We start from the raw sequence: 16,184 nt of genomic DNA on the forward strand, positions 1-16,184 counted from the left end.
TGTGTTCATGCACACGTACCTCCAGTGTCTGAGCTTTGGGGTCTTTTGGGTCGCAGAGGGACGTGTTGATGCGGTGGTTGCTGCGCACACAGCGCTGCGTTGTGTTCTGCGGCATGGGGAAGGTCTGGCGCACCAGGGTCAGACGCCCGATGGACTTCATCACCAGCTCCTGCACATCCAGGTCAGATATTTCCTACAGCACAGAGGGCATTCACACACACGCACGCATGCACGCGCGCACACACATACACACATTACATTATAGTTACCGACTCAGGAGAAACTGTTATTCAAGGGCTACACAGGCAATATAGGTTCTATGTAGTCTATTGGGGTCTTGTTGAAGGTCTAACCCTCTTCAAACCTATATTGCACAGCCTATATATAGCTATATCATCCATATTATGCATGTAGCATTTCATTTTTTAACAGTGTTGGTGTATCCGTGCATGCATACTTGGTACATGCTGCCAATGGATACATGCAGCATGTGCAAAGTGCAAAGGTTCACACACTCTTCTCACAACAATTCACATACCTGACTTTGAGAAACAAGCCTCACATGTAAGGTACAGTGCCAAACACTCACATACCCACAAAAACATTTACATGCGTGAACTAACTCAGAGATGCACACCCTATTTGTGTATGTGAGAGTGTAAGCGTTCTTGTGTATGAGTGTATATGTGAGAGTATTCACTATTTTTACAGCAAGTAAAAAAACAGCCCTGCTGTTATGTTCATGGGAGAGATGGATAAAGAGAGGAGGGGAGCTGGGACATATGCATATGCGTGTGCGTGTGTGTGTGTGTGTGTGTGTGTGTGTGTGTGTGTGTGTGTGTGTGTGTGTGTGTGTGAGAGAGTGAATGTGTGTTTGCCTGTCTATGCGCCTGTGCCTGGGTGTCCTTGTGCAACTTAAGAGGAATCATTGCTAATTTTAGCCGCCAGCCATCTTTTCCCACTCTGGCCCAACGCTAGAGGGGAGCGACTGACGAGATCAGATTGGACACGGGATGCCCCTGGCCAAGGTAGGTATTAAACCCCCCCCCCCAATTGGCAGCTCTCTCTCTCTCTCTCTCTCTCTCTCTCTCACATTCTCTTGCTCTATCCATTTGGGCTTTTCAGTTGTGACACGGGGATTGTCACTGACTGTCATCAACACATCATTATTCTAACTCTGGTGGGCAAGGTCCAAAAAACTGTGTCTTGTACAAGTTCAGGGAGTACGTATGTCTCTTTGCAATTTAATCCTGAATAATGTCCTGATTTGCCTGAAAATAGTTATCCGCCGAGACATCAAGCAATTAACAATGACATGAGCGTTTGGCAGAGACACCAGATATAACAAAAGCAATTTAATTTCAAAGCCATTTTTTATAAGTCCTAATTGGATCCTGCAAAGAATACCAAATAATAGTGGCACAATCAAGGGCTTCCAAGAGCAAATTACAGGAAGTGACTAAACAAGAACGAGCTCTTTAACCTACAAACGAGCAAAAATTTCCAGTTGACATACACCAAAACCCTGTGGCATTCATTTGGACAGACAAAATTAGAGTGACATAAATATCAGCCTTTGGGTTAGGCGCCTAATTTTGGACTCCACTTTCGCCTGTTTGTTTAGACTTCTGTCAAGTTGGAGCCCTGGAAGCAGACATCAGAACATGAAGTCGGGATAATGTCAAGTGCCAATTTGTTTTCTACCTGCGGAAACACCATGTCACGCAGGTCGTTATGTAACCAGGACAAATTCCTAGATAAAACTTGTACAGAAAGAACATTTTGAGGCGATCTATATACAACAAACAAATAATAACAAAAATGTCTGCTGTCCTTAGCAAGCATTAGTTTGAAGATGGAGAGCAGAGTAAGAGCCTAGACACCGCCTCGTAATATCACTGCTCATCAGGAAGCTGAGAGGAAAGTATGGAAGAGGTCTTCGCATCAACAGACCTGTCATTCTACTTCAATGCACCACACCTGACACCCTCCAACCCCACAACCTGCCCTCTCTCCCCATTTTCTAATTTCCGGCAAGTGACTTTTTCATTTTCCACCTCAAATGCCAGAGACAGTCCGACTCAGTGAGCGGCCACTGGCCTCATTGAGCCTTGTGGTGGAGGCTCTCTCTTGCTCTCTCTCTTTCTACCCTCACACATGCACATGCAGGTGATAATTGCATAGCACTCCCAGCAGTCACAGAAGGTGCAAAGCTCTTATGATCAGACTAACCCTATGGATTAGTTTTCCTTCGTTGGAAAATATGAAAACTGTCACTAAAAACTTTAACTGTTGTAGTCTTTACGTCATGAATAAAAAGACGCAGAGTTGGGCGATTCCAATCTTCTTAATGCATCGGGCCACATTCATCTGCGCTTGACGGCAGAATACCAACCTCATTGATGATGATCCAGTGGCAGTCAAAGGCAACCAGATTAGTCTCCACAACCTGGGAGAGAGAGAGAGAGAAAGAGAGAGAGAAAGACAGAGAGATAGAGATAGAGAAAAAAAGAGAGATGAGACAGAGAGAGTTAGAGATATATAGAGAGAGATAGTAAGAAAATAGAAAAAAGAGCACACATTTAATTTCACAATTCAATACAAGCAGCGGGTAGTGCATGTTATGTCTCTACACAGTGCTACCCAGGACAATGGGCCATGCCCACATTCATGCACAACTGGCTCCTTCTCTTTCCTTTTGTCTTCACACAAGCACGTCTGTAGGCAGCTCTAACCCCCGGCGTGCTGCTGTTACTCCTGCTCACTGCGCCGGCACTGTATTTCATTAGACGTAATTGTGTAGGTGACTACAGCAGGCGTCATAAAACACTCGGGTCATAAACAATCGCAACAGCTGGAGAGTATGACGGCGCTGCGCTAATAGTATTTTAATCTTCCACAAAGAGCCAATAAAACTTAATAATTGCGTTGCAGACACGTCGCATAAAGCACCCTGTCATTCTGAACATGGCTGGGAGAGTTTGATTGAAGAAATGGAGCTGGTTGGTTGGTTGGGTGGGAAAGGGAGGTGTGTGTTAGGGTGGGAGGGGTGGAGGTGAGTGTTGAAGTGGGGGGGGAGGGTAGGAGGAGTTACTCTCTTTCTCTTCTTGCCTTTCTATTTGTTTTCTTCCTCTGCTGCTCTTTTTCTTTCTTTCTGGCCGGGTCTTATGCTGCTCCGCCCACGTGAGAGGACAGTCGTGGGCCCGACATGTCCAGCGAGTCCATCACAGAATTGCTCGTCTCTGCGGATCTTATACTCGTGCCATGTAGTGCATATAGGGGCTGTTCCGCTGACACAGATGTGTTTTGTGGCGTGTGATGTGGAGTGAGTGAGCTATGGCGCGCGCTCGCGTTCACAGCTGTGTGGGACGGACATTAGAAGGGACGCCATCAACGCCGCGAGGACAGATGGGGTGACACTTTGACGACGGGCATCCACGAAGGACCACAGAGGAGAGAGGGGGAGGGGATGGACACACACACACACCAGCCAATGACTTCCCAGGCTGTGTAACACAACTCCTGTCCCTGTTCGCTCTCAGCACCATGACCAAGGGCAGATGTTCCTGCTTAATTAGCGAAAGGGCCAAATTCTATCAGAAGACTCCGGGCTCTGGAGCTTTTGGGCCTGCCAAGTTAAAAGAGGAGTTCAAGGTTGTTAGCACAGAGTTGTTGACTAGAACACAAGCTTCCTGAAATATATTCAGGGATGAAGGGGGTAGGGGGTTTTAAAAAAATAAAGCACCAGTGGAAATGTAAAAAAAAAAAAAATCCCCCTCCTATGCGCTCCCTCAAATGGCAGCAGCGGCCAGGGATGTGAGCTCTTTTGTGAATCCCAGATTAAAGTTTTGCCGCAAATGTGTGCTGTCCATGGCCAAGGAGAAAAGTATTGATTCTGGCAGCTGACACACAGACACTCCCAGTGCTTAGGCTCCGAGCTGTGTGCAGGATACTGAGAAAACCGGCGAAGGCAAACGAGGGTGAAGTAAACAACGCTGCCGTGGTGGAAGCCAAAACACAAGCCAGGCTTGCTTCTAGCTCACTTTCTTTTTCCCCACATTTCAATCAAATTCAATTATTGTTTTACGAGACATTACTGAAGAACAAAAAATGGTTAAAAACATGTTATGTTTTTTTCTTGAATTTTACTTTTCTTGTAAACCCCAGGTTGAGGAGCTTAAAACCAGGGTGTGATTGGAATGGGATGGGGTTATTTTTCTTATTTTCACTTTATATTTTTTTCTCTCTGCTAGTGCCTGAGGAGACAGGAGCTTAAGCACAGAGCTTGTGGTAGGCAGGCCCGTCCTCACCCTGACAGACAGGGGAGGGGGTGAGGTCTTCAGGTGAGGTCTTCATGTTCTGCAGATCAAAGTGCCCCCACAAACCCCCACCCCCACTCCAGCCCGCTCCTCTGCTTTCCTGCACCCCGACATGTCACCTGCAAATCTGCAGTCCTCAGACAAGTTTTTCATGGGCGTGGGAATTGAGATCTCAACTGACATCTCAATCCTTCTGTTCTCCTCCCCTCCTCCTCTTCCTTTCTCTTTCTCTCTCTCTTTCTCTCATGCAAGCTCACAACCCTTCTGGGTCATCAGATACACACAGACAAGTGTGAGACAATTGGTTATGTCAGGAAGTACAATTTTCAGGTTCATGGGTGAGGAACCGTAAGCAAACGTTTTTGTAAGGAAATAATTACACATAGCGCTTTATTAAAAATACAATCAAATCAATGTAAGGTGAAATCCACCTCGGCCACACGTATTAGAAGGAAAGTACACATCTTTTGAAGGAATGAAAAAAAAAATATCCATTCGCCATTAGCGAAATGGCACATAGCATCACTGTAGTCATGTTCAAAAACAGGATAGGGTGTTTAAATTACATGGTGATAGTGGTGTCCTTTATTGTGGCATTCAGTGGCTTGGGCGATGATGACTGTTATTATCTGGCGAGTCCCACCTGTTTGATCTCCTGGCACCAAGAAGATGGAAGCCAGATTATAATGATTACTCTGCTGGAGATGGAGACGATCAAAATTAAACAGTCTCCACAGTACGGAGGTGGCCTGGCCCCAAATTCAAAGCCTCTCTCTCACTCTCTCTAGCATAGCCATAGCATAGGCAGGGGGTGAGAGCAGGCACCACCGCCACCCCCAAACAATGAGGTGCTCCTATTAAACTGACTGATAATGACAAACCAGTGACTCAATGACCGACGGGTGCTACACCAGCACAGGAAGGAGTGCAGGCACTCACGGCTCTGAGTCATCTCTGTGGATCATTTTGATGGGAAAAATATCTTCATGGAGAAGGCATTTTTTTTTGGTCGAGGAGAGAATTTTTCCATCAAAAAAAGGCGCAGCACTCAGTAGCACAGTTCGGGGAAAAAAAAAACTCAAGCTGTTGAGAAGTGCAAGAGCAGACAAAGAACTAACACTCTCACTCTGACAGTGTGTGCACGTACCATAGAGCGGCACGTCTGACAGGGAAACGCACGGCACCAACACGGCTCCTCAAAATCACTCGTGAGAAACCATCCATGTCCTTCCATATCTTTTCATACAGTAAGTCTTTCTGTGAGTGTGAGCCACCGTGCTTTTGTTTTCTTTTTTTGCTTTTGTTGCACAGGTTTTTTTTTGTTTTTGTTGCACAGTACAGGAGCATGTCTCCCTGGCACACCTCTAGCGTGCCTGTTATGCATTTAGCTCACACTTGCTCGTGCGTGAGCATTTGAATACATCATAACTGCTAGGTGTCACATTTGCCATTTTGGTTTAATGTCAGACACCTCACTCACGGTGCCACTTCCATCATGTTTAATTCATCCCCGCTGTGTGTGTGTGTGTGTGTGTGTGACACTTCAGGAGATGGACCATCACACTCACACCGTTTGAGCACTTTCTCTCGACATGCTGAGATAAACACACAAGGATGTATCATGCACCTGTGTTGGATGTGGTGACGCAGTCTCTTGTAGCAACTTGTCATTTAGCACAGACAATAACCAACACCAACACACACACACACACACATTTAATTATACACATACATATACCTACACATACAGTATGTACATTATGTACATACCTAAACATACAGTATGTACAGTATGTATGAGAAAAATACAATTTTACAACAGTTGAGAAACCTCTCAAACAACCTGCAAAGACTCATATGCATGGGCATGCACACACACACACACACACACACACACACACACACACACCACACACACACACACACATGTGCGCGCACCCACACACACGCACATATAAACACACATTGGCAGTGGATGTTTAGCAGAGAACCGCAGTGCCATCTCCCGTGTGACAGCCATCCCCATGGAAACCTCTTGAGATATCGGCTGAAAAGCAATGGAGTGCTTGAGAGGAGGAGACACAGCACCATCTTACTGGCCCTTAGCCTCACCTGATGAATAGCCACGCACACACATGGACGCTTAAATCTATGTGCGTCCATGTGCACCTGTGTGTGTGTGACTGTCTGTATGTGTGTGTGTTTGTGTGTGTGTGTGTACTGAGCACTGTTATGCAAATGGCACTGGCTGTCTGTATTTTGTATTTTTAAAATACAAAATACAGACAGCCAGTGCAACTAACTACATTTTTTAGTATTTCATACTCCTACTATGTGTTGTGCATGCTGCAATGTTTGTGTGTATGTTCATTTCTGTGTGCATGTATGTACGAGCTAAATATATGTGTTTATTAATGTGAGGGAGTGCTAATGCTTCCTGTAGGTCGATACTGTCTCTCTATGCTTATGTGTATGTGCATCTATTGTGTGTGTGTGTGTGTGTGCAGGGTGGGTCTGTATGCAGGCTTCCTGGCTGACTGCCGCCCATGCCCATGTTCTTCACGGGCACAGGGGTTTATGTAGCGTGCATCGTAATCCTACATCATAATTACCCTCAAACTGCCAACATAATTGGGCCAATATAGCGCCTGTAATGCGTCGCTGATTTACCGGCACCGTAAAGACCGAGGGAGAAGCTCGGCACCCCCCAAGGGCAACCGCAGGCAAACATGGCAGCCCTGGCCTGCTCCCGCTCCTGCTGCGGCTCTGGACCCCAAACACACGTTTTCCAGCCTCATTTCGATCGCTTGCGCCTTTCAACACAAAGAACGTGACAAAGTCATTCACGTCAGTCCACTCACGTAGCTGATGCATCAGATCTCTCTCATCTCGCCCACTGGTCAGTCCCCACCCCCTTGGCCTCCCCCGTGAGCTCGCTCCTTCACACATGTCCACGCAGCGCGGAGTGTAATTGCAGGCGATTTGAGCGGATCTGCCCTGGAGGCAAGCGCCGGTGACGAGGGAAGGCCGGAGGCAGCGGTGCAACCCACTAGGGGCATTGGCTGTTTGATCTTCACAAGGAAAACCCTCACATCTATCACTGCACGCCTCATGATGATTGTCCCTCCCTATTAGATTGTACTGCACACGGCAACACTGCTTTTCCCGATGCTGACAAAAACAAAAAGAGAAACAGTTTTCTCTTGCGCGTGTTACGATTATCAAATTAAAACGTCGACAGTGAGTTTTTTCAGCTCCGTTTTTTTTTTCTGTCTTTCTTTTTCTGAGCCGGATTTAACAGCCTTTTTGGTGCGACTGTGCCCTCCGGGTGTAAGAGTTAAACACCATCCCTCCCAATGCCCGGCCCCTTTCTCTGCCATCCGGCAGTCTCAATTGCTGGAAGTACCCCTGCTGCGCTCAATTAAAAGACTGACCTCTGCTCCATTGTGTCGGGTCCTCTCTACTGTGAAATTGGCTTTGCTGGACACAAGGCTGACCTTCGGCCGTGCTAAGACATCTTTGAGACTCAAACCAAAAACACTTACGCTGCGTTACTCTGCTCAGGCCTTTCCTCCTGTTAGCGCCGCAGAACGCACCACGGCCATGTGCTAACAGCAACGTACTGTATAGTCCGGTTCATTACCACAATCGATTGTGCTCTACTGAAGAGCGCTAACTTGTCGACCCGGCTTGTGTCCCTGTTTTGCATTAGGAGTGAGGACAAGGATGCTCTTTGTTTGGAAGGTAATTTGTCATTAGTGCCACCCTGGTGTACTGTGCACAACCTTTTAACCAGAAGGCAGAATTGAGTAAAAGAAGCAGGCTGATTCGCTAAACATGCGCAACAAGAGCAGGGACCTTTTCCACCTCTTCTGCCATGTGACATAATGTGAACCAGTATCTATTGTATTGCCAGGACAGATTTTATTCTTGCATGCTTGCTCGCACTGGTAACCACTGTCTAAGCTCTTCCCTTACAGACACTATCAGATGCCTCACAGAGAGTTCCACTGTCTCTCTCAATGCTACACAACGCTGTTACACGACCAAAATAAAAAAGACCCTTCCAACTCTGCATCATTCTCTGCCCCTCTAGCCCACAAGCGTGACGAAGCTTCTCCCCGCATCTCTGAAATCCACTTCTGCCGGCACTGTCGACCCCGAGGACGGGAGATGTGCCGTTTGTATCTCCAGCCGCGCTCCTCCAAACTCGCAGGCCGATGACAGTGTCGGTGTGACCTCGTGTGTGACCCTGTCAGAGTGTGTGTGTGTGTGTATGAGTGTATGAGTGTGTGTGTGTATGTGTGTGTGTGTGCATGCGTAACAGAGGAGCGGACTGGTGGAGGGATTAGCGGCGTAATCCACACACACTGGGGTCTTATCAGCCAGTGCCACGTCTGTGTCACTATTCACCAAGCCCAGGCTACAGGGGGAAATTGAGAAATAATAATGAATAAATGCATGTGCATGTGCAGATGCATACACACACACACACACACACACACACACACACACACACACACACACACACACACACACACACACACACACACACACACACACACACACACACACACACACACACACACACACACACACACACACACACACACACACAGACACACACACACACACACACACACACACACACACACACACACACACACACACACACACAAACAGACACACACACACACACACACACACACACACACACACACAAACAGACACACACACACACACACACACACACACACACACACACAGACACACACAAACAGACACACACACACACACACACACACACACACACACACACACACACAGACACACAGACACAGAAAATCGTAAAGGCCAACATAATGAAAAGCCAAAACAAAATCCAATGTGACTTTCAAATTACTGTAGAAGCCCATTTCTTCCTTTCAAAGAGGATAGTGTATGTGTAAGACTCACTTGCCCCACCATTTTCAGAAGCAAATAGATCCTCTGATTGAATGAAAGATATGAAAGTGAACATACAATGCGTTTATCACTGATAACAAGACTGAATGACATTGAAACCCATGCTTGCACAAAGAAAGAGTTGCACGCTATGCCTTTACAAGAGGCTATACAAGAAGCATACTGGCCAAAAACATTCATTGCAGTTATTGCAATTGCAGATACGTTAAACAATACCTAGTAGTCGGAAAATTCATGATGGTTCATGCAAAAAAAACCCACCATGGCCTCCATTGCCAGCAGACTTGCGGAAAAAGTGCCTGTGTTTTAATCTGTATCAAGGCAGCCCAAATAACAGGAATTAATGCAGTTACTATGCAATGAGCACTTGCTCTGCTCAACCCCTCCCCTCCCGCAAGACATTTCCAATTTCACATTCAATACATCTTACACGCCGAAGTTCCATTTAAGTGAAGTGCATGAATGGGGGGAGACACAAAAAACACATTTCAATATAGCACCCAGTGCAATTCCATTCTTTATCCACTGGCTGCCTCTAATCTAAAAGCCACTGTACGTTTTATTGTCCATTTGCCAAAAGGCTTTTTTTTCAATTCTCTTTCTCTGCCCATAAAACACAAATCAGCTCTTGCTGAGACATTGTCTGTTTATGTCAGCATATGACCAAAAAAAAAAAAAAACGCTATTTTTTTGCGCCCTGAAAAAGGATTTTGAATTGAAAATACAGGCAAGGGCGGACTGAAATTTGAAATTGAAAACAGGAGAAAGTGTGTGGCAGTGGTGAACGCTAATTGTCCATGTCATGGCAAGTTTGTCACCAAGGAAGTGGAGTGTCATGGTGGAATTGTAAGCTGCAACTAATCCATCTTGTGGCACGTGAGCTTGAGATGCTAATGTGTGTGCAGTGAGTGTGTGTGTGCGCGCATGTGTACATGAGTGTGTGTGATTGGTGGTGGTTGCAGTGAAACCCCCCCCCTTCTCTTTAGAGTGATTTGAGTACCTAGAAAAGCGATATAACTGTAATGTTATTTTGCAGTGTGTGTGTGCTGTGTGTGTGTGTGTGTGTGTGTGTGTGTGTGTGTGTGTGTGTGTGTGTGTGTGTGTGTGTGTGTGTGTGTGTGTGTGTGAACAGGACTTCTCTTTGTGTGCCTGATGGACAATTACAGGAATGAGAGACATTTCTGAGAGAGAGAGAGAGAGAGAGAGAAATTTCACAGTGCTAAGAGAAAACCGAGGAGGTGAAAAACGAATTTCACGAAACTTGGCGTGCATTCAGAGGATGTCATAATGATCCCACACTTCCAATTTCATGCAGTTTTGACTATGTTAGGTCACAGATACCTGTGATTACAACACCTCATTTTTACTTTTTTGTGTTTAACTAGGTGGCGCTATACATGAAATGAGTGGTTATGGAATGGGTTGACATGGCCCCTTGAGATCAACATACAAAAAAGAAATGGTCCTCCTAAACCTTACGGTTCTCGAGATATTCACAGAAAAACGATGGTTCCATGCTATCCATGTGGGGTTACATGCCCACCAAGTTTCGTCTACCCCGGTCTTTCAGTGTCCCGGGAATCCTTGACGGAAATTTGGACATGTGAAAAAGAAAAAAAAAGAAAAAAATCTGACTAAACCGCTTCGCTGCGCGGCGGTCATAATAATAATAAAAAAAACTCCACTATACCATATTTTAAAGGTCCCCATTCAAAATAAATAAATAAGTAAATAACAGACCTGCATTTTTTCCTTGCCATCTCACAAGGGAGAAATTGTTTGAGCAGCAGAAAAGTTTCTTGGAGAGCGTGTCAATCAGTGGAGAGGAGATTAAAGTGATCCTCTCACAGGCACAGCGCATAATATAGAACATATATAAGTACAGTACAGCCTGACTACGTGAAATAGAATAAAACAAAATGCATAATCGGCACCCTCTTCACTACGTTTGGAGATGGGCTCGGGTGCCTCGGTTCACTGTTTTGTGTGTGTGTGTGTATGTGTGTGTGTGTGTGTGTGTGTTGTGTGTGTTTTTGTGTGTGTGTGTGTGTGTGTGTGTGTGTGTGTGTGTGTGTGTGTGTGTGTGTGTGTGTGTGTGTGTGTGTGTGTGTTTGTTGTGTGTGTGTGTATTCAGGGGCACAAAGGACTCATCTCGCTTTCACTATTATGCAGAGCAGAAGTCAAAGAGGTTGAGCAGTCGACCTTAAAGGTTACTGGAGCCTATCCAAATAACCTCATATTCCAGTGTTCAGCTTTTATATAACTTGTCAGTGTTGTTTTTATGAATGTGATTTAACTACCTAAACACAGACACACACACACACACACACACACACACACTGCTACATCTGCTGGTATTTTTTGCCTGGGTGCAATCAAAGCTCTAAGGGAGCCAGGCGTCACTGATGAGGTGCTCACCCTGCTGTGTTTGCCTTGGACTCTTGGCACTCAGTGACCTTGGAGTGGAGTGAAAAGGACAGGACAGAGTCCAAGAGGAAGAAGAAAAGAGAGATGGAAAGAGAGAAAGAGAGAGAGAGAAAGAGAGAGAGAGAGAGAGAGAGAGAGAGAGAGAGAAGGAAGACTGTGTGGGAGGGGGACTTGTAGGAGCAGAGGTGAGAGCGAGAGAGTGTGTGAGAGACAGAAAGAGATATAGGATGAGATGAAGAGAGAGAGAGAGAGAGAGAGAGAGAGAGAGAGAGAGAGAGTAAATGAGGGAGTGGGTGGAGTGGCAGTGGTGGTGGGGTGGCGTTTTGCTGCAGAGGGCGAGCCCACAGACAGTGCCATCCGTCACATACGTGGTTACCTTGAGCTGAAGTGACCAGCCTGCCTGGCTGCCTGTCAAGGTGGGTAGCTCTGATTCATGGACAGAAAGGAGGCCTGATGGGAAATAGCTGTGTGTGTGTGTGTGTGTGTGTGTGCGTGCGTGTGTGTGTGTGTGTACCTCAACACACTGCCTGCCAGCAACACACAAGTGCACCCAGCTCTAAAAGACACCATCAAGAAAAGAAATAGCAGACCCTTTACATGACAGCTCGAGAAGGACATCAATCGTCCACATTCAATAGAACTGCTTCTACCTCCATTCACTTCTTTGATATTTTATACAGTACATACAGTTAAGAACAAAATTATTCATACCCCTGGCAAATATTGATTCAATGTTGATTTTCTCTTTATCAATATGTTTGTTCTTACTGAAAATGGCACTACCACATGTCAAAAGGTTGTAAGACAATGTGGTAGAATGTAGTTACTAAACAGTAACACTAAAGCAATAGGCTACATTGAGATTCTGGAGGAAAAGATCAAGCAGTGTGCAGAGACCTGCCCCAATAGGCATCATTGGACCATTAAACCATACAATGATCCAAAACATACAGCCAAACAAGTCAAGAAATGGTTAACAGAGAACAATGTCATATTTTACAGTGCCCCAGCCTAGAGAGTCTAGACCTCAATCCGTCAAAAAAGTGAGTACAAGGCCAGAGTGATGGCAAATAATCGTTCCTGCCTCAAAACCTGGATTGCAGATAAAAAGGTGCGGTCTACAATCATTGTGGAGACATGGAGCGGCTTGGTATGTATTATAAGAACCATTTTGAGAGCTTTGATTGCAAATAAAAAAAGTTTCTAGTGATTATTTTAAAAGGGTATGAACAATTGTGGACACACCATTTTTCATGAAAATATTAAAAAAGATGAAAACGCTTATTTTTTTGATTCTATGTTTCTACCACATTGTCTTACAACCTATTGGCATGAAGCAGTGTCATTTTCAGTCAGAACAAACATACTGTATTGATCAAGAGAAAATCAACATTAAATCAATATTTGCCAGGGGTATGAATACTTTTTGTTCTTAACTATACATAAAGCCTATATACTGTATATATTATACACATGTGCTATATGTAGCCTATATGTTAACATATGCATATGTGTGTGTCTAAATGTGTCTTGTCCTACTTTTAAGCATGTATGCTATGTTTGAATATCATGCCAACACTTCTGCCAGTCTGTCAGCTGGCTTGTGACGGACATCTGTCAATGTAGTGGCTGCAGGCGCGTTTGACACGATGAGAGGATTCCTACGCCTGTATATGGCCACAAGGAAATGCTGTTGGTGTTCTGATCCACTTCACAAGTTCCAGCACCTTCTCTCACAGCACCGCCGCGCTGACCTCACACTGTCTGCTGACCCCGGCCCTCCGTTTCACACTCTCCGCAGACCTCCCTCACACGCTAGCACAGCCTCCCTCTGTGCTGCCGCGCACCCATGCTGATTCTCTCTCTATTCCTCTCTCTTTCATTTTTTTGACCTCTCTGAACCTCTCTAAGTCTGTTTCTATTTCATTCCTTCTTCTTTCCTTCCTTGCTTTCTCTCCCATCTGTCTTCCTATCTCCCTCTCTACCTCTCTCTGTTTCACTGCCTATCTTTCTTTCTCTGTGTGTCTCGGTTCTCTAGTTCTCTCATCACGTCACTCTTTCAAATCAATCAATCTACTCTCTCTTTCTCTCATACTCCTGTCTCTAAGTCACTTTCTCTCTCTCTTTATCTTTCTCTCTCAATCCCACTCTCAATTTCTCTCGCTCTTTCTTTCTAAACTCTCATCCGGCTCTGGAGATTTTCTGGGCTTCATCTGTCCACACTCTGAACATCTAAATGCATTACAGAGTACGGTTGATTTGTAGAACGTGTTCTTAACATAAAAAGCCTGCAAATGAGAAAAATTGGCAAGGCACTGTCAAAATCTGTATACATGAGATACTGGATTTGCCTCTGCCAGCAACTTACCTTCAGAATGAGAAGGTTTAGTAAACACTGAACGCTTGACGAGCGCCTCAGACAGCTGCATGAGCAACGGGCAAAAAATGACCTCAGAATTCACACATCTCAGTATAAACAACCCATTACCAGTGCATCCAATCCAAACTCCAGCTAACATGTGTCTAAGCTCCAAAATGGTGTTTGCCAGTGTTTTATATTGCTCCATAAGCTATATAAAAGTATGATTTCATAAAATACCTTTGACTACAGTATAAGCTTCACAGCTAGACTTTTTAGCAGGCCTCGCTTGTGCTTTCCAAGTACTGTAAATATGATTTTTATCATAACAATAAAACTACAAAATACCCCGTAAAATGTTTAAGCTTATCAATGCTATTAAAACCAAACCATTTATCCATGAACAAACAGACAAGACTTTTTAGGGAGAAACTTTTGGGTGCAAGCATGCATTTTCCTCAAATTACTATGCAGTGTGGCATCAGTGGAGTGATGAATATCTGTCAAGGCAACAAATAATTAACTCGGGAAAGACACAGCATTTACTCACCACTGGCATGCGTTGGGACTTAAAAACACACAAAAAAAAAACAAACACAAAAAAGCTACATTCACAAGTAGCAGGGTGCATTTTAGGCTCTGAAAGAAAATAGCTAAAACTGCACCACAAAATATATCTCTGTTTTGACAAATTCCTTCTCAAAGGGTAAGAATCCTGCTTATTTATTCCAAAGCATTAAATATCTGTGACAAAATGGTGATGGACCACAACCAATAAACTGAAAAAGACTGAGATAATATGACAAATACCTAAACATTCTCTCCATACCGTTTTAGAACACATTAATAGCAAACACTAATAGCCTACTACAAAAGGATTAGAAATGGCAGCTGGTGGTTCACCGAACATAACCTGCTTGAGTGTAATGAGGTGAACAGCCTGATCCACTACCTATACTCACTCTCCAGCACGCATCCGCATGATAACCAGAAGGCAAATGAGTGGATTAAATAACCCAGATAATCGAATAAGCTGCTTTTTTATGCATTTATGCTCCGTGCACACGCCACATCCTGAAGTGTTTGCCGGGTTTGACGCGTCCCACTAGAAGAATGCACATTTACCGTCTTGTAGAGCTGACAGATGTTTAATGACCCTTCTCGCCGTGTGTGGGAGTGAAGACTCAAACGAGTCTAGGAAAAAAAAAAACAGAAGAAGAAACTAGCCCAGAAAACAACTCTCTCTCTCTCTCTCACACACACACATACTCGTTTACCCTCATATTAGTGAAAGGTATTGTGCAATCTGTATTCTTCAAACGCACGCATAAGCATGGAGGTTAACATCAGGCAATTTGATCCAAAGCCATCCAATTCTGCAGTGCCATTAGGGACAAACTGCTGACTAGTTCATGAATAAACAATGCTCTTCTCCGAGAGCATTTGCATTTATCAAACCCACCGGCATCTCACTGTGGCTAAACAATTAGAAAGTGTGGCACGTCTCTGAGATATCTCAGTCTGGAGGCTGCTCGGACAGCACCCGAGATTATGGCAGTGGAAGAGAAGAACAAGAGCCAAGGTCACCACCCTGACACTACCCAGCAGTGACACTCCTCTCAGCCAACATCAGTCGCCTTTGATGGACTGCTCCCATTTTGAGCCAGGCTAAAATTGGATTTTGATTGCCCTTTTTCTGAAGATATCTTTAATTAAAAGAAAATGAGAATTCCTCACGAGATTAAGCAATATTCCTTGGTATAATTCCAAGAGGTTGCTATCAATTACAGTTTTGAAATAGAGTCTTAAAGCTCCTCCCCTTCGATGTGTCAATTATGACACATGATAGGATAAAATAGTGATGCGGACATCAGAGGGATAGAAAATAACATATTGCAACGTCAGTTGTTTATGTAGAAGATCAAGATGCTTTGGGGAGCGCCATGTGCCTCGTTATCCAGCCAAAATGCAACATATACAGTAAACACACACACACACACACACACACACACACACACACACACACACAATATAATTTACCACATACTTACACAGGCGATTCAGACTTAAGCAACTGTGGGAGCTAATGTTATTACAGGAAAATAAATCATGGA

The 16,184-nt window shown here is 44.6% G+C and overlaps 1 protein-coding gene across 3 annotated transcripts in view; it reads right to left on the reverse strand.

The window, feature by feature from the left end:
- grid2 (glutamate receptor, ionotropic, delta 2) overlaps window positions 1-16,184 on the reverse strand; it is a 312,935-nt gene that overhangs the window by 112,775 nt on the left and 183,976 nt on the right. For all 3 annotated transcript variants that reach the window (XR_007193537.1, XM_048243391.1, XM_048243392.1), the window contains exons 5-6: window positions 2,396-2,449; window positions 20-193 (exon numbers count right to left, since the gene is read on the reverse strand). Coding sequence is in view for 2 of the 3 variants with exons in the window: in XM_048243391.1 (XP_048099348.1) it covers window positions 20-193; window positions 2,396-2,449 (228 nt within the window). In the remaining variant the exon portion in view is untranslated. The remainder of the gene's footprint in view (window positions 1-19; window positions 194-2,395; window positions 2,450-16,184) is intronic.

Source organism: Alosa alosa, chromosome 5 (assembly GCF_017589495.1).
Source record: "Alosa alosa isolate M-15738 ecotype Scorff River chromosome 5, AALO_Geno_1.1, whole genome shotgun sequence".
NCBI lineage: Eukaryota > Metazoa > Chordata > Actinopteri > Clupeiformes > Clupeidae > Alosa > Alosa alosa.